The sequence below is a fragment of the Chiloscyllium plagiosum genome, unplaced genomic scaffold (genome assembly GCF_037043375.1).
Source record: "Chiloscyllium plagiosum isolate Xiang-an unplaced genomic scaffold, Cpla_swu_hap1 HiC_scaffold_2, whole genome shotgun sequence".
Lineage (NCBI taxonomy): Eukaryota > Metazoa > Chordata > Chondrichthyes > Orectolobiformes > Hemiscylliidae > Chiloscyllium > Chiloscyllium plagiosum.
In genome coordinates this window covers 59577073-59595908 of record NW_028270140.1, presented here as the reverse complement: position 1 = coordinate 59595908, position 18836 = coordinate 59577073, and the positions used below count along the sequence as shown (strand labels likewise).

Here is an 18836-nt window from a genome sequence, read left to right as displayed (position 1 = left end):
AAACTGGTGAAGTTGGCATTGACGCCATGTTGTTGAAGCGTCCCAAGGTCCCAAGCTCTAGCAAACACTCCTGCCAGGACATTAGTTCCAATGTTGCCCAGGTGCAGACAATCTGGTTTGTGCTAAACTGGTTCTACCTTCCTCTGAACCAGTTCCAATGTCCCAGCAATTTCAATCCTCTTGCACCATCGTCTAGCACATCATATTAGCTACCCTGCCATTTTCACTCCAACAAGCATGTAGCAATGGTAGCAGTCCTACTTTTTAGTTTAATTTCTAACTCCCTAAATTCAGCTTGTAGGACTTCACCTTGTATTTTATCTGTTTATTGATGCCTATGTGCACCCTGTTCACCCTCCCCTTCCAGAATATCTGCATCTACTCTTAGACATCCTTGACCCTTGCACCAGTGAGGTAACATACCATCAGGTATTCTATGAGGAAGTGAGGACTGCAGAAGCTGGAGATCAGAGTTCAAAAGTGAGGCACTGGAAAGGCACAGCAGGTCAGGCAGCATCCGAGGAGCAGGAGAGTCAATGTTTCAGGCATAAGCCCTTCATCAGGAATGTGTATTCTAGTTTGCAGCTGCAGAAATGCCTATCTTTTCCCTGACAATTGAATCCACTATCACTCTGCCCTTGTTCCTGCCTCCTGTGCAGCAGACCTAGACACAGTACCATGAACCAGGCTGCTGCCACCTTCCCCTGGTGAGCCATCTCCCCCAAAGTATCCAAAATCTGTTTTGGAGAAAGGTGACTATAGGGGACCCCTGCACCATCTTCCTACTCTTCTCCTGTCTAGTACTCACCCATTCATTATCTTTATCAGTAATTTTTATCTGCAACTTACTGAATGTTCTATCCACAATTTCCTTAGCCTTACAGCTGCTCCAAAATGAATCCTGTTGCAGCTCCAGAGCCATCACACGCTCAAAATGGAGCTGTAGCTGGACAAACGTCCTACATGTGAAGGGGTCAGGGACGTTGGAAGGATCTCTTAATTCGCGTATTGCGCAGAAGCACAATATGGCTCTGGGGTCTCCTGCCATTACATACCCTCCATGTTAACTTAACAAGAAGAGCAGCAAGGCCAGGATAAAATAAGAGAATAGAAAAACTACAGTCACCAGCCACTCATTAACCTGCTGGCTGTCACATCACAGTTCAATTTCCTTCTCCTTTGCCCTCATATCTCCAGCAGCTCCAGTAGTTTACTCCCCCAAGACTGCTGTTCATTTGTGCCCTTTTGTCTAGGTCTTGATCTCCTGACTCCACTCCTCCTAAAACTCCTCCCCTAAATGTCCTTATTTAGCTTAACTGTCAGCACTTCACCCTTGAGGCCTAATTTTTATTTATATATATATACCCTTGACCTGTTCTACTATACTCAACTTGTCCCAGAATCCAGTACAGTTACTTGTCACTGGCACCCACTGTTTGATGCTGTTGCTCTTGTTCTTGCTCGAGCATCAAGTCCTCCTCGATCCTCTTCACAGATATGGTGAGTGAGCTTCTCATTAGTGCCCACCGTTATCTCTTCCCTACAGTTTTTTTTAAAAATAGGTGGATACAAATTGGTGGAGAAAGTGAGGTCTGCAGATGCTGGAGATCAAAGTTGAAACTTTATTGCTGGAACAGCACAGCAGGTCAGGCAGCATCCAGGGAACAGGAGATTCGACGTTTCGGGCACAGGCCCTTCTTCAGGAATGAGCAGAGAGTGTTCAGCAGGAGAAGATAAAAGGTAGGGAGGAGGGACTTGGAGGAGGGGCGTTGGAAATGTGATAGGTGGAAAGAGGTCAAGGTGAGGGTGATAGGTCGGAGTAGGGTGGAGGCGGAGAGGTCAAGAAGAAGACTGCAGGTCAGGAAGGCGGTGCCGGGCTGGAGGGATTCGGCTGAGACAAGGTGGGGGGAGGGGGGATGAAGAAACTGGTGAAGTCCAAGTTCATCCCCTGTGGTTGGAGGGTTCCCAGTCGGAAGATAAGACGCTCCTCCTCCGACCGTCGCGTTGTTGTGGTTTGGCGGTGGATGAGTCCAATGACCTGCATATCCTCGGTGGAGTGGGAGGGGGAGTTGAAATGCATTTCAACTCCCCCTCCCACTCCACCGAGGATATGCAGGTCATTGGACTCATCCACCGCCAAACCACAACAACGCGACGGTCGGAGGAGGAGCGTCTTATCTTCCGACTGGGAACCCTCCAACCACAGGGGATGAACTTGGACTTCACCAGTTTCTTCATCCCCCCTCCCCCCACCTTGTCTCAGCCGAATCCCTCCAGCCCGGCACCGCCTTCCTGACCTGCAGTCTTCTTCTTGACCTCTCCGCCTCCATCCTACTCTGACCTATCACCCTCACCTTGACCTCTTTCCACCTATCACATTTCCAACGCCCCTCCTCCAAGTCCCTCCTCCCTACCTTTTATCTTCTCCTGCTGAACACTCTCTGCTCATTCCTGAAGAAGGGCCTGTGCCCGAAACGTCGAATCTCCTGTTCCCTGGATGCTGTCTGACCTGCTGTGCTGTTCCAGCAATAAAGGATACAAATTGGTCCAGTGCAGTGGTCTTATTATCTTATCTTAGTTTGATTAATTTATGCATATTACTCTTCTTTGTAAGTACAACTTTATCATTTATAATCTCATCTTCCAATCTTTTGTTCACTTTGTCTGCCTCTCTCAAGCCTGTATTATTCAAACATAGCACACAATACTCCAAACAAGGCCCACAAATTTGTAGGTATTCATTACACTCATTTGCATTCAGTTTTTTCAAAGTATAAAAAGAAGCATTCTGACGCTTCCCAATGAGCTTTTCTATGAGTCCCACAAACTGTAAAGATCTGAATGTTTACACATCCACTCTTCTTCCCTCTATTTTAAATTCTATTATTCAGAGGTACTTATATTCAACCTTACGTTTTTCTTTCCTACACTGAAATTTAACAACCACTTACTTGTTTTGGCTGCTAGCTTATCTACATCCTCCTGTCACAATTTTCATTCACTCTAATTAGGCGTCAGCAGCAATTTCAATAAAATTCTCTCAATTCCCAAAACCTAATCATCAACATGTTCAAAAAGACAAAATTTAATTTTGGGAAATGGGAAATGCAATGAGAAAGGGGAATGTAAATTTAGTTTGATTTGCACAGTTATTTTCTTGTAACAAGTTGTTATTTCTTTGACATAGTTTTTCAACGCTTCTGTGTTTGTTTATGGAGGATTGCCTGGTGTGAAGTATATAAAAGCTTTTAACATTGTTTCTATAAGTGGTTGTGGTTAAATGACAGCTTTGAGAAGATAAGTGATCAAGGTATTTCAAAAAGAATATTAAATGGATTTTCAGTATATCCCTGACTTAAGATCCGGGCTGCTAAATATATACCTATGACTGTTCTGAGCTGTTGTGAACCAACAAGGATTGGGTCCACTCCATCGAAGCTACAGCTGATGTGGGGGAGGATTTGGAATTCCCAATTTTGAATGATTTTGTGCACAATAGATACATGGAGAAGGGTACAGAGGATGTATTGATAGCAGTGAAAGGTGTGTGCAAGATAGTGAGGGTATAGTGGATGCATGGGGCTTAGCGCATGGGAAAAATGGAGGTTACATGGTGGGGCAATATGGGAGATATGAAAAGACTCAGAGGGGGAATAGAGGATAAAAAGTGGCATGGAGGTAAAGTGAGGACTTGAGGGCATTATAGTAATGATTATATCTGTGCCAATATATACCACTAAATGGCAGATAGTCTTCAAGCCTGCCTAACTTTCCACTTGCCAATCTCTATTACCATTTTGATTTGACTGTCTGTCTGTCTGTCTGTCTGTCTGTCTGTCTCTCTCTCTCTCACACACACACACACTCTCAGGAAGAGGCCTTTTAATGGACACAGTTTTGCAGAATCAGGATATTTTGTGCTTTACGTTTCCTTCAGGAAAATCCAGTTCCACTGTTCCTTAAGAATATCTCTCTTATTTTGTCCCTCCCCGACCTTCATGAAAAATTATTTCCATGAATTTCCATGTGTGTCGTTCCAGTGTTAATGCACAAGAGCTCCAAAACCACCCCAAAGTATAAACATGGAAAAATTAGGAAATACAGGCGGCCACACTCAAAGATTGCTCAATATAAATGGGGAAATGAATCATGTTTCAGGAGTCATACATTCACACCACAAAGTATTGCTATTTCAACTAGAAACTGAAAATGTATTCTTATAATAAAGTTAATTTTGGCAAGTTGTACGAATACATGTTATCTTTTCCTTCCTTGCAGAGCTGAATTACATGTGAATGAAGCAAAATCTTTGTTTCAGCCTTAGTTCACTGCAGTTGCCATGCTTCCAGATTTGAAAACTATCAAACCACCAAATATCATTTTGCACTTTGAGGGCACCAAGTGCACTGGACAAGGTCTTTGTATTGAAAGAATAAACCTAACACTTTGAAGGTTTCAGAATTTCTTTCAGAATATTTTTGCTCTGAGAAAAACATGTACACTCAATCACACAAAAAAAGCTATTCCCAACGTCAGACTATATCTCCATTTTAAAAAGTGTCAACGCCAATAGAGTATATAGAAAATAAATCCAGGGCAGCCAACTTATAATTAGAGTTCATTCAAATTAAAACTAGAAGTCAATAATCAAACTATTTTGTTACTTCCTCAAACTATTTGGACAATTTTTCCTCAAAATACATTTTCCATAATATTAAAAGTGAATAATTTTGGATAAAAGAATTAGGTGCAAACCTATATTATACTGTATTACGGTACTAAACAGTTTCTAATACAAGTACAAATATTGAGGATGGAACAGAAGACCAGCATGTAGGAATTCTAGCCTACTGCATCTGGAATTCTTTGTAATGATAAATTCGCAATCTGATTTGCACCATCTTGGCAATGTGCCACTTTTAAAGATAATGTGATTTCATTCCACATGCCCACATTCCCAATCTATACATCACAATACTTTTTGGAAATATTCTAAATAAATAGGGGAGAAAATTCTTTTGTTCTCAAAAAAAATTCTATAATATGCTCTGACATGGTCTGTAGATCTGCAAAACATTTCTTGCAATTGGCATCATCAGTGTTACTTACTGTGAACTGTGATGTGGACTATGAGTTGGAGACTGACCTAGAAAAAAGATTAGAACAAAGTTGATACCTGATGTGTTGAAATATTGGACAAATTAGTAATCAATGCCAATTTTATATTTTATCTCAAAAATATTAATCTTCCAGATATCCCCTAAGATATTCCCTTCAACTGTAGAATGATAGCCCAGATTCTGCAGTCAGTGGAAAACCTTATACTTACCCAAAGAATTTTTGTATGCCCTTCACTGCAACGCACAGTAGTTAAAGTAGTGATATTGACTACGTGACCCATGGATCACTTGCTACCCAAACTTCTCCTTCTAGCAGCACAGCTGCTGCCTCTGTCCAGCTCACTGCCTCATTGATTTGCTACCCCTGTTCTGCTGAACGCTTGTCACTCTTGCCCAAAACTCTCCATTCCACCACTTCTTTCACAGTTGCTATGAGATGATGGCAACTGGGAGGGTTGGCAAGAGGAAGGGAACATTATAAGTTATAAAAGATATTACAGCAAACCAACTGAATTCTGCAGCTTGCAGATGCACGGCACACTAATTGATGGGCAGAACTGGATTATTTCATACACACAGCACATGGGAGTCCTTAAAGGTGAATCCTCTGAAAGGCAAGTTTCTTATGCAGCACTTATCATCCAAGTCTGGATATTATCAGATCTTGTTGCATGTGGACATGGATTGTTTCATTTTATGTGTTATGAAGGGGACTAAATACTGTGCAATCATTGGAGAACACCCCAACTTTCGATTTACTGATAGGGAGCCTTTAATAATAATTTTCCTCTATTTTGAATATTATAGTTGTTTAGGGCGGTACGGTGACTCAGTGGTTCGCACTGCTGCCTCATAGTGCCAGGGACCAATGTTCAATTCAAGCCTCGGTCGGCTGTCAGTGTAGTGTTTGCACATTCTCTCATGTCTGCGTGGGTTTCCTCTGGGTCCTCCGGTTTTGTCCCCCATCACAAAGATGTGCATGTTGGGTGGATTGGCCATGTTAAATTGCCCAAAGTGTACATTAGGTGCATTAGTCAGGGGTTAATGTAGCTAGAGTAATAGGGTAGAGGAATGGGTCTGGGTGGGTTACTCTTCGGAGGGTTTGTGTGGACTTGTTGGGCCAAATGGCCTGTTTCCACACTGCAGGGATTCTATGATCTATGAGAATGGAAACTCCTTCAGTTCAACCAGTCCATGCTGAACATAATCCCAAACTAAACTAGTCCCACCTGCCTGCTCTTGGCCCATATCCTTCCAAAACTTTCCTATTCATTTATCCATCCAAATTTCTTTTAAACAACAGAACAAGAGAATATGGACGAATAATGCAACATAGTCACAGAGAATACCATTCATGATTCTGGTAAGGGCCATTTTAGTTCTTCGGGCAACCTGAAAACTGAATTTTAACTGTCAAACTGTAGGTAGTGCTACAATTTAACAACAGTCTCTCTAATACAAAGAACAGCAAAGTGACTGGAAGTTAAGCATTATATTTTTAGGTATGCGTAAAATGTTTAGTTTTTTCACAAGGAATCAGGCTGCTTTATTGTGTGGAAGATGCTTTGTCAAGTTTGATGTGATACATTCCAAGTCTGTCTAACAAATTAGACTATATTCAAAGATAATACACAAGTATAGTCAAGGAACTAAAGCACTTTGCTTCTGACAACAGAGGATCTCAATGTTATCTTAGAAAGAAAGGCTAAAATTATTTACTTTTATGCTATGATAATCTTTCAAATATTCAAATCACTGATCAATTAGTTTAAAGATCACGCTATGGCTCTAACCACTGTAGGCTAACAGCATTTGCCAAATGCTCCTCTAAACCTTGGCTAACTTAGCGACGGGAACAAAGAAAGGTAGCATTTGCTGATGTCCTGTGAGCTTCTGCATGTTGATCTCAGTTAGAGAAGCTGAGCATAGTTGTAAACAGGGAATCAATTTTAGTTCTTGGTTTCAGGCGTGTGACCAGTTCAGCAGTTAGGGTTACAAGCAGGTATGTTGAAGAGCTTCGAATCAGCTCTTCCCGTATCAGCTGATCATACTGGCATTGTAAAGGATATATTGCTGTGGAAGACTAAGACATATTCAACAAAAATTAAACAACAAAGCAATTAACAGTGTAATCTGCGAAATTCCTATTTACTAATTTATGTGATTGGAAATTCATGCTAGAAGAATGCATACTACATCAGCTAATCAAATTCTACTGTTTCTGAATTTTTTATATAAATAATTTTATTGCATATTATTTAAAAAGTACATACCAAGTTTCACATAAAGTACCCCAGTAGCTGTGATGGTTTTATTGCCATTAGATGCAACACATTGGTAATAGCCTGTGTCTGTTGTATCCAGGTCTTGAATTCTAAGGCGAGAACCATATTCTGTTTTTCTTATCGTGATCCGTCTTGCTTCTTGAAAAACTGGAGCATCATTTTTCAACCATCTTATATTTGGAATTGGGTTGCCTGCAACTTTGCAGTGCAAAGTTGCAGTCTGTCCTTGTACTATAGTAATATTGTTCACAGGTGCCAGAAAGGTCAGAAAATAACCTGAAGGGAAAAATCAGAAATTAATATGTAAATGATCTGTCAAATACACTGAAATTTTAATTTTTGAGAAATCTACAAATGCATTAAGATGCATTGTTTATTATTAATTAGACTAAAAATGTATTCACAAAGTAACATGGCACAAGTAAAGTCATTAAAATTCCAGTGTCTTCAAAATACTGACTGAAATCCAGTTAAGATTGGTGAGAGTTTTAATTATACATTAGAATAGGCCAGTGTAGTGATAACCAACACAGAACATTATAAATCCACAAACATAGCTAATTCCCTTTTACAGATTGAACATAGCATTAAATACATCTAACTGTTTACTGAGGAGATAATTTTTAAAAATGCACCAGATGTTATGCAAAATGATTCAAGAAATCTCAATTTGCTCTTTTAACCAGGTGCTTAAAATTATTGAAAGAAGAAGCTTCAGAGAGAGTTTGCACCTATTGTGATTACAGAAAGACAGTGTCCTCTACAGGTGAAGCAACAATAAGAAAAAGTCTAACAAAATAAACATACTGGAACTATTTCACAGATCAATTTACTTACATGAAGCTGCATATCTTTTAAAAAAACACAAAGAACAGTGGATGCTGGAAATCTGTTCTGAAGAAGGGTCACTGGACACAAACATTCTTTCCCTCCATCAATGCTGCCAGACCTGCTGAGTTTTTCCAGTGGATCTTTTCAACATTATTTCCCTGTACCTTCTCTCATTAGATTAGATTGCAACTTTCTCAGCATTTTACGCTTACACTTGTAGCATTTGGACTGGATTTTCCTGGAGTTGAGCCAACTCTGGAGATCTTTAAAAATAGTGTGGGGGACTCGATTCCATGGGTTCACCCCCTACGTTCAACAGATCCCACTTCTGCCAGAAAGGGACTGGGTATGAATTACACTGGAAGGAGACCTAAACTCAGCTGGGACATTTAAATTAGCGCCAAGTTCAAACAGACCCTATTATCATTGCTCCAAGGACCTGCTGTGTGGAAGTTATAAATTTATGGGGTTGATGTAAAAGTAGTAGGTGAAATTCTAAAATCTTTTATTCAGACTTGGGAACAAGGTATTAGAAAAGTATGATCACACAAAATCAATGATAGTTTGTGAAAAGGAAATAGAACTGTCAGGTGGTGTTTTTTAGGGCATAGTTGAGGGGAAATCAGTGGATGTGGTATATTTGGATTTTCAAAAGTATTTCATGAGGTATTATGCAATAAGTCATTACGTAAAATTAGGACTCATGGAGTTGGGATAATAGGCTGAGGATCGGTTAATGGTTAGAAAACAGCGAGTTGGAATAAATGCAACATTTTATGGTTGGTAGGCAATTACTAATGATATGCTTAAGCCTCAACTATTTACAGTCCACATTAATGACTTAGTTGTGGGGTTAGAGTGTAACATTTCCAAGTTTGCTGACAATATATATGTGATGAGCAAGATGCAAAATGTTTTCAGAGGGATGTGGACAGGTTAGGTGTAAGGAAAATAAAAGAACAGAATTATTTTGAAATGGCGAGAGTGAACATGTTTGCATTTAGAGGGTTCAGCATGTCCTTTTACGTGATTCACAAAAAACTGGCATATGGTATAGCAAGCAATTAGGAAGGCAAATGGTAGCTTTTCTTACTTGTCCACAAGATGGCAATGGAGTAGGACACTTCAACTGGAGCTTATCCGCTCCATCTGTTCATATTCTGTTTGTTTCTCTTTTATTTCTATTTTACCTCTTTAGCCAACTATTCTCCCTTCTTGGCCTTGGATCTCCCAACTTTGGACCTCCCAGTCTCGGGACTTGCAGCCTCCAACCTCGTGGCCTCGGAACTCCCAGCCTCTGAACTTGCAGCCTTGGAGTTCTCGAACTCTAACCTCGCGGCCGCCAACCTGGCTACCTAAGAACTCTTGGTCTTAGAACTCCTAGCTTCAGCACAAACCCAGCGAGGCGGCCTCTTGGCCCAGCATGGTGGTCTCTTGGTCCAGCTTGGCAATTTGATAGCTCAGAAGAGCATTCTCTCAGGCTGGCCCGGCATACATTCGGGTCTAGCGTGGTGTCCTCTCGGCCCAGCATGGCAATTTTCTAACGGATCAGCATGGTGGTCATCGGGTATTACATGGCAGTCTCTTGGGCTGGCATGGTCTTGGTGTAGACTTCTGGTCTTGAGGTGATGCCAGAGTGATCTCCCGGCCTTGTGAACCCTGTGGTGAAGCCAGGCGCTGTTTGGATCAGAGCCCAGTGCAGACAGGAGACTACATATCAATATAGACTGGGTTGGAAGTCCATTTCTCTGTACTTTGTTTTCTCCATTTTGTAATTTATCCCAAAATCTGCAATGTTTGACTATTTTTTTACTTCTCTATTTTTTCAAGAACACTAACTGAAAAAGCTGTACCTCGAGACCTTTGTACCTAAAATGATGCAATAAGCAACTTGCATACTTTTCACTGTACTTATTTGATAAAGCTAGTTCTAATTCAAAAGGATTTAAGTACAAAAACAAAGAATTATTAAAATTATTATGCAGGGGAGTGGTGTGACCTGGAGTACCAAATACAATTTGCTCTCTTTAACTAAGAAATCCATATTAACACAATATATTGTGCAATAAAGGTGTACTGTACTGGTGCCTGGGAAGAAATAATTGTCCTTTAACAAGAAATTAAGTGGATTTGGTTTATATTTCCTGGAATTTACAAGAATGAGAGCTAATCAAAGTGAATCATGGAAGTTTTTTATAGCACTTGAGAGGCACATACAGCTGAAATCTTCCCTCTTGCTGGAGAATCTAGAACTCCAAGGCATAGCTTCAGAATAAGTCGTCGGCTGTTTAGAACCAAGATTTCTTCACTTTTAAACGGCTGTGAACATTTGGTATCCTCTAATTACACCCTCGAAAGGTCAAGTTGCTGAGCATACAGATGTCAATATCCTTTGGGTACTAAATTGCAAATTAGGGGATTCAGTGTGAAAGATATGCCATAACTCTCTTGAAAGGTGGAACAAGCTAAACAGCCACGTAGTCTAGACCTGCTTCTTTCCCCTATGTTTTATGTCAGCATAGAACTGGGAAAAAAAATAAGCCAAAGGACAAAAGAATGAGAATATAAGAAGGATTACTAGATCATGGCTCTATTGGGAATATAGCTTAAATGTGGACAGGAAGGGGATCCAAACATTGCTGGTCACAGTCTATTTAAAATTAGGAGAAAAAAAAGAGATATTGGGGCCTAGGGGATATTGGGCAGTGGCTGAAAGTACAAAACATGAATATTTCAATTAACAGAAAAGACGATGATACAAAAGAGGAGCTTTATAACACATGCCAGAACACAACTGAAAACCAGACAGAGTATAGGAAAATCCAGAAAGCATCAAAGAACAAAGAGGGAATGTGAAAAAGTGAGTAAGCAACATAAGGGATGATGTAGTGGTAATGTCACTGCACCACTAATCCAGAACCTCAGTTGAATATTCTGGGGACCAGAGTCCCCATACAGTCATACAGCTGTACAGCATGAAAACAAACCCTTCAATCCAACTCATCCATGGTGACCAGATATCCTAAATTAATCTAGTTCTATTTACCAGCATTTGGTCCATACCACTCTAAACCTTTCCTATTCATATACCCATCCGGATGCCTTTTAATTGTTGTAATTGTACTAGCCTCTACCACTTCCTCTGGCAGCTCATTCCCTACATGTACCACCCTCTCTGTGAAAAAGTTGTCCCTTATGTCCCTTTAAATCCTTCCCCTCTCACCTTAAACTTATGTCCTCTAGTTTTGGACTCACCCAGCTCGGGGAAAAGACCTTGGCTATTCAACCTATTGATGCCCCTAATGATTTTATAAACCTCTGTAAGATCACCCCTCAACCTCCGATGCTCCATGATAGGTGGTGACATCTGAATTAAATTTTTAAAAATCTGGAATAAAAAGCTAAGCTAATGATGGTCACGTAACTACCACTGATTGCATTTAAAACACATTTGACATATTAACGTTCTTTAGAGAAGAAAACATGACATCCTTACCTGGTCTAGCCTACGTTTGACTTCATACCAACAGCAATTTGGCTGACTTCAATGATTCTCAAGTTAGTAAGGAATTGGCCAATTCAGTGATGGTCACATATATATAAGCTCATAAATCTTCTATTAAAGAATGGTACCGTCTATTATATAATGTAATTAATACCCAAAATAGTTAACTGACATCACATGTTAAGCTTTGCTTATAAAGGACTGTTTGTGGGAGAAGCCAACCAGTATTTGATGTGTATCCTAAAAGTTCTGCATGAAATCCATGTTTTAATGACTGGTCTCAGTGTTAACAGTATGTAGTTAATGTGTATTTAAACTTAAACTGAGCCAAATATTTTAACAAGACACAATCATGTATTTGAGATGTAATGTAAGTAGTTATAAGTAATATGCAATCAAACTATTCACTGTTCATTATGATTGAGCTAATCAATGGGTTATACTTATTGCAGCAAGGAGGACTGATGGCAATAAATCTACCTATGGCATCCCAGATGGTTCCAGAAGAAAGATGATGGCAGAGGTGAGATCCTCTGTCTACCATTATACATAATGGCCAGTTAGGGACAAACAAGGGAATCCTCTTTTGGATACAAAAGGCTTGTCTGAGGTACTAAATGAATACATTCCATTGTTTTACTAAAGAGAAGGCAGATGGCATATTGGATGGTATAAAAATAAATTAAAAAGGTGTAAAGGTTGGGAGTACACAAAACAAGTCACCCAGTCCAGGTGAAATTCATTTCTGGAGAGGAATTATGGAAACTGAAAAGCTCTAGCCACAATCTTCCAATCTCATTAAATCTGGTAGTAATATCAAACGTCTGAAAGGCACTAAATATTATACACTGTTCTAAAAAGGGAGGGATTTGAACTTAGTAAATACAGGCTGGTCACCAAATGTCAGTAGTAGAAACCATTGTTAAAGTCCAAACTAATTCTTATATGAGAACTTTGAACGAAGCAAAGGGACTAGCAACTTTTCAAGGAATGGATTCTTCAAGGAACTAGAACCCAGAAATTAAAGGGACAGTAACAATTTAGTTACATAACTGGCTCAGGGCTAGTTAGAACTTTACTCATGAGCAGATGAGTTAACTGGAGACAAGTTTGCAGTGGGATTCATGATACTATGAGCGCTGTTCTTTTTGTGTACAAACAACTTTGATTTGGGAATATGGAGCACAATATCCTAGTCTGCAGATGACATATAATGTGACAACATAGGAAACATTGCTGAAAGGGTGGCGTAATCCAATTCCATAGAAATAATAGGTTGAGGTTTATGCTTGCTTGCAGGTGGGATTTGAAGTCAGCAGCATCTAGCTGTGCAACCCATCTGAAATTTTACAGGGTAGGAACAGATGGACTTCCATGGAATTAATAGTCACTTAAAAGCTTCATTGCTTTGACACCAACATTATATCCATGCCATGGGGGAGTGACAGCCACATTAGTGGGTGCATTAGACTGATCAGAGGCACACCCCACAGGATATCTAACTCTACTTAATCCACCCTCCCTACATTTCTCCACTCACTCCTCTTACCAAGATCCCTGATCCTCATACTTGCCAGGCTCCTTAACATTTGGGATTGTTTGTATTCCTAGCATCAGCTCTTGGTGACACTGTTGTGGTTGCACAGCTGGCCATTAGTCTGCTTTTCTGAAAGTTTTCCAAGGCAGGACTTTCTCCTGAGAAAGAGGCAAGTTTCACTTCTAAGTGATTAATGCTGTATGTGGTGTTACTTCAACACATGGCAACCATCAAGGGAACCTATCCCACCACTTTTCGCTGAAAATATGAGCACAGAGAATTGGGCTGAAAAGTGGGGAGAAAGGGGAGTGCCTGGGCCATGATAATCCATAAAATTCAAGCCCATGAAAAGTGATTTGCACATCTACTTAATGCAGCCTGATGTGCAGAATTATTAAGCAAAACACAAAATTTGAAACTAAGTTGGACAACCCTTTCAAATGGCAACACATCCACTTTCTATGCTGTAGGATTCTGTGATTCTAAAAGGTATGTGGGAGATAGAAATTGAGAAATGTGTGGTTGTCATGGAAATGAAGGGGTGGCACAGTGACTCAGTGGTTAGCACTGTTACTTCACAGCGCCAAGGACCCAGGTTCGATTCCGACCTTGGGCAACTGTCTGTGTGGAGTTTGCACATTCTCGCAGTGTCTGCGTGGGTTTCCTCTGGGTGCTCTGGTTTCCTCCCACAATCCAAAGATGTGCAGATCAGGTGAACTGGCCATGCTAAATTGCCCATGGTGTTAGGTGCAGTAGTCAGGGATAATTATAGGGTAGGGGACTGGGTCTGTGTGGGTTACTCTTCGAAGGGTTGGTCTGGACTTGTTGGGCTGAAGGGCCTGTTTCCATAATGTGGGGAATCTAGTCTAAAATAAAGCAGAGTTTGGAGAGATGAGACATAACTGTCAATTTTGAAAAAAATAAAGTTACATAAAGGCCACAGGCTAAAAGTCAAAGTCATGAAAGGCTTGACTACAAATAATACTTTAAAGACTGATACTTAAGAAAAGTAAACCTGTTCTTCACAAGACCATCATAAATACAATGGTCTAGATTTTCTGGTGAGTAAATGAGGGGTTAATTATATACACCATAATTCAGTAGAAAATAGCAAGTGACTAGCATGCACAGTCAATGCAGAAATCAAGATTTGCTGTTGAGGTTGCCTGTTCCTGCATTGGTTTTATAAGAACAATAACTTTTGGAGAGGCTTCTTATTCAAACAGTCTGAAGTTACTGTGGTTAACATCACCAGAAAATGTTTGGGCTTTTTATTTAGATTAGATTACTTACAGTGTGGAAACAGGCCCTTCGGCCCAACAAGTCCACACCGACCCTCCGAAGAGCAACCCACCCAGACCCCTACATTTACCCCTTCACCTAACACTACAGGCAATTTAGCATGGCCGATTCACCTAACCTGCACATTTTTGGATTGTGGGAGGAAACCAGAGCACCCAGAGGAAACGCACGCAGACACGGGGAGAATGTGCAAACTCCACACAGACAGTTGCCCGAGGCAGGAATTGAACCCGGGTCTCTGGTGCTGTGAGGCAGCAGTGCTAACCACTGTGACACCGTGCCGCCCATTCATTTTAACATAACTAATAATTTAACAGCTCATAATTATTACCAAAAAGGTGTGTTGGCATAGAAATTTATGTTTAGACGTGTAGAATCTCATGCATGCAGATTTTAATTATTAATGGACATTAGACAGTTTTAATAAAGAACTCATTCTCAATTGTGCTTGTTTAATGCATCTTTCTTTCCCTCTCTTTATTCACTTTCCATGCTTGCTTTGACCTTGAGTTAACAATAAAAATTGACAGTTCCTGGTTTAAACTCTGGCTGGTGCATTCACAGTATTTTAATCTGATTGTTTAAGAGAATGTACAGTCCCAAAGTTTCCTCAGAACTTTCAGCTGTGCTACAATGACTTTGTAACCAAAACAACTTCCAGTGCAAAATCCTATAGAAAACCTATGGGCAAGTCTAAACATAATAGTTAGTTGGTTCTACACATGCATTGCCAAAAACAAAATTCAGGCAATTTTATCTATCATTGTTTTGTTTCAACAATCTCTAGGGAATATTATATCTTCTAGGAGAATAATAGCTCGGTGGGTAACTACTAAGGAGATGGAGGTGCAGATTTGGGATGATTGATACTGATTACTGAGCATTAATAAGGGCAAATATTATTGCTGCTACACTAGCAATATATACCTGACGTTTCTTTTGTCTTTCAAAGTGAGATGCATACTTCGATTAGCGCTCTAAGCTTAACAGACAAATTAGCATTTGATAAGTGGCACATTGTATTAAAGATTTTATCACCCTCCACATCCAGATCCTAACTTCAACACATTCCTAAATAAGAAAAATAAACTGTATTTCAGAATTCAAGACTGTTGAAAGTTTAGGGATGCATTCAAAACCTTTAGCAAGAAGTGAATATCATATATGCGTAAAGGAGTTAAGGATCTAGCAATGTAATCCAAGCAGCTGGCAGGCAGATTTTGTAATTCCAGGCTGAGAGAAAGAGCCAAAAATGTTTGCTTTGCTTAAACAGGCTGTTTCTACAAAAATGGTTGATCAAGGTAAAATCCTAGCAAACTACGAGATTAGGCAAAAATTCAAATCTTTATCTTGAAAGTATTTTGTTCAATGACAAATTTCTTAGTCTGGACATATAAAAGGATCTGTTTGCTTTCAAGTTATTTGTAATGGAAAATCATGCAAATCACGAATAGTTTATGAGGTTTATTGAGGTCAATTTAATAGAGCTTAAATTATCCTCTCTGGCTCTCAGAAGAGTGATATTCTGTACAATGTACTGCACAGGTTGAGTCTGAAACCAGACTGTGGAATATTCATAAAAAATAAATTCATGACCAAAATAATGATAATGCTGGGTAATCCAAGATGGAGGACGGGAAACATTTCTGGCTGTAAGAGCTGCTCCTTTATTTTTTGAGGTATTTTAGGTGTTGGAGGTGATTTCCTCGAATTCCAGGAGCAGCAATTACTGTTTTATATGCTGTTACATTGTTTTGAACTTTGGAAAAAAAAGGCAAACCAACAGCAGTTTAAAAAGGGAGAAGAACAGACAAAGGAAGCACATGGTGAGGACAGTGCAGGAGAGAGAGAGACAGAGACAGAGAGAGAAAAAACCTGCACAGTTACTGCCTTTGCTGTTTTAAATTCAAAAGTCACTGGACATGGAGTGCATCTGGAAAAATTAACAAACAGTGAAATTCACAACTAATCTTGGAGGCTCTATTGGGTGAAGTTCACAGCACAGAATCAGATAAGTTAACTGTTATTTTAAGTCTGTCCAAGAGAAAGGCTGTATTAATGAGTACAGTGGGTTCTTTCTTGATTATATGTTTTTGGAGATAAGTCTCTTGATTAAACTTGAAATATAAGCCATAGCTATTAACTTAACCTGGTGCAGTGTTTTGTAGAGGAATAAGACGGTGTTATTTTCTGGGTCTGTAGATTGTGAAGGAGCAAAAATGGCCTTTCAGTGATATGTACTTGTCAGATGTGGGAGTTTAAAGAGAGTTTAAGGTTACTGCGGATTATATCTGCCATAAACGCTGTTGGATGCGAATCTTATCAGATCGAGTGGATCGGTTAGAGAGACAGATAGAAGCAATGAGGAATTTGCGACAGCAACAGTATGTGATGGATGGCAGTTATAGGAAGGGGGGAAAGTCTCAGATACAGTCACATCGATGGGTTAACTCCAGGAAGGGTAAGAGAGGGAAGGAGTCTTTATGAATTGCTGTTTTGGAAAATGTAGGGGGTGATGGATTCTCAGGGGAACGTAGCACGAACTGCCAAGTTTCTGGTATTGAGAACTGGCTCTAATGCAATGAGGGGTACGTTGGCTTCCAAGAGATCAATTGTGTTAGGAAATTCTGTAGCCTAAGGTACAGACAGACGTTTCTGTGGCCAGCAGAGAAAAAGCAGAATGGTGTGTTGTTTCCCTGGTGCCAGGATCAAGGATATCTCAGAGAGGGTGCAGAATGTTCTCACGGGGGAGCGGGGCCAGCAAGAGGTCATTGTCCACATTGGAACCAATGATATAGGAAGGGAAATGGTTGAGTTTCTGAAGGGAGATTACAGAGAGTTAGGCAGAAATTTAAAAAGGAGGTCCTCAAGGGTAGTAATATCAGGATTACTCCCAGTGCTACAAGCTAGTGAGGGCAGGAATAGGACGATAGAGCAGATGAATGCATGGCTGAGGAGCTGGTGTATGGGAGAAGGATTAACATTTTTGGATCATTGGAATCTCTTTTGGGGTAGAAGTGACCTGTACATGAAGGACAGAGGGCACTTAAATTGGAAGGGGACTAATATACTGGCAGGGAAATTTGCTAGAACTGCTCGGGAGGATTTAAACTAGTAAGGTGGGGGGGTTGGACCCAGGGAGATAATGAGGAAAGAGATCAATCTGAGATTGGTACAGTTGAGAACAGAAGCGAGTCAAACAGTCAGGGCAGGCAGGGACAAGGTAGAACTAATAAATTAAACTGCATTTATTTCAAGGCAAGGGGCCTAACAGGGAAGGCAGATGAACTCAGGGCATGGTTAGGAACATGGGACTGGGATATCATGGCAATTACGGAAACATGGCTCAGGGATGGGCAGGACTGGCAGCTTAATGTTCCAGGATACAAATGCTACAGGAAGGATAGAAAGGGAGGCAAGAGAGGAAGGGATTGGCATTTTTGATAAGGGATAGAATTACAGCTGTACTGAGGGAGGATATTCCGGAAATACATCCAGGGAAGTTATTTGGGTGGAACTGAGAAATAAGAAAGGGATGATCACCTTATTGGGACTGTATTATAGAGCCCCTAATAGTCAGAGGGAAATTGAGAAACAATCTTGTAAGGAGATCTCAGCTATCTGTAAGAATAATAGGGTGGTTATGATAGGGGATTTTAACTTTCCAAACATAGACTGGGACTGCCATAGTGTTAAAGGTTTAGATGGAGAGGAATTTGTTAAGTGCGTACAAGACAATTTTCTGATTCAGTATGTGGATGTGCCTACTACAGAAGGTGCAAACCTTGACCTACTCTTGGGAAATAAGGCAGGGCAGGTGACTGAGGTGTCAGTGGGGGAGCACTTTGGGGCCAGCGACCATAATTCTATTCGTTTTAAAATAGTGATGGAAAAGGATGGACCAGATCTAATAGTTAAAGTTCTAAATTGGAGAAAGGCCAATTTTGACGGTGTTAAAAAGGAAGCATACCTGACATATACTTCCTTCTTTTTCTTAACCAAACCCTCAATTTCTTTAGTCATCCAGCATTCCCTATACCTACCAGCCTTCCCTTTCACCCTGACAGGAATATACTTTCTCTGGATTCTTGTTATCTCATTTCGGAAGGCTTCCCATTTTCCAGCCGTCACTTTATCTGCGAACATCTGCCTCCAATCAGCTTTCGAAAGTTCTTGCCTAATACCGTCAAAATTGGCCTTTCTCCAATTTAGAACTTCAACTTTTAGATCTGGTCTATCCTTTTCCATCACTATTT

At 40.3% G+C, this 18836-nt stretch overlaps 1 protein-coding gene and 1 long non-coding RNA gene across 6 annotated transcripts in view; one reads left to right on the top strand and one right to left on the bottom strand.

The window, feature by feature from the left end:
- Window positions 1-18836, bottom strand: part of ror2 (receptor tyrosine kinase-like orphan receptor 2) — a 403971-nt gene that overhangs the window by 51124 nt on the left and 334011 nt on the right. For all 5 annotated transcript variants that reach the window (XM_043714204.2, XM_043714214.2, XM_043714195.2 and 2 more), the window contains 2 exons: window positions 7394-7681; window positions 5110-5146 (listed from right to left, as the gene is read on the bottom strand). In XM_043714204.2, coding sequence (XP_043570139.1) covers window positions 5110-5146; window positions 7394-7681 — 325 coding nt within the window. The remainder of the gene's footprint in view (window positions 1-5109; window positions 5147-7393; window positions 7682-18836) is intronic.
- The window catches only part of LOC148151903 (uncharacterized), a 35574-nt gene that overhangs the window by 10525 nt on the left and 6213 nt on the right, over window positions 1-18836 (top strand). The window contains exon 2 of the long non-coding RNA XR_015760376.1: window positions 12194-12351. This is a non-coding gene — a long non-coding RNA (uncharacterized LOC148151903). The remainder of the gene's footprint in view (window positions 1-12193; window positions 12352-18836) is intronic.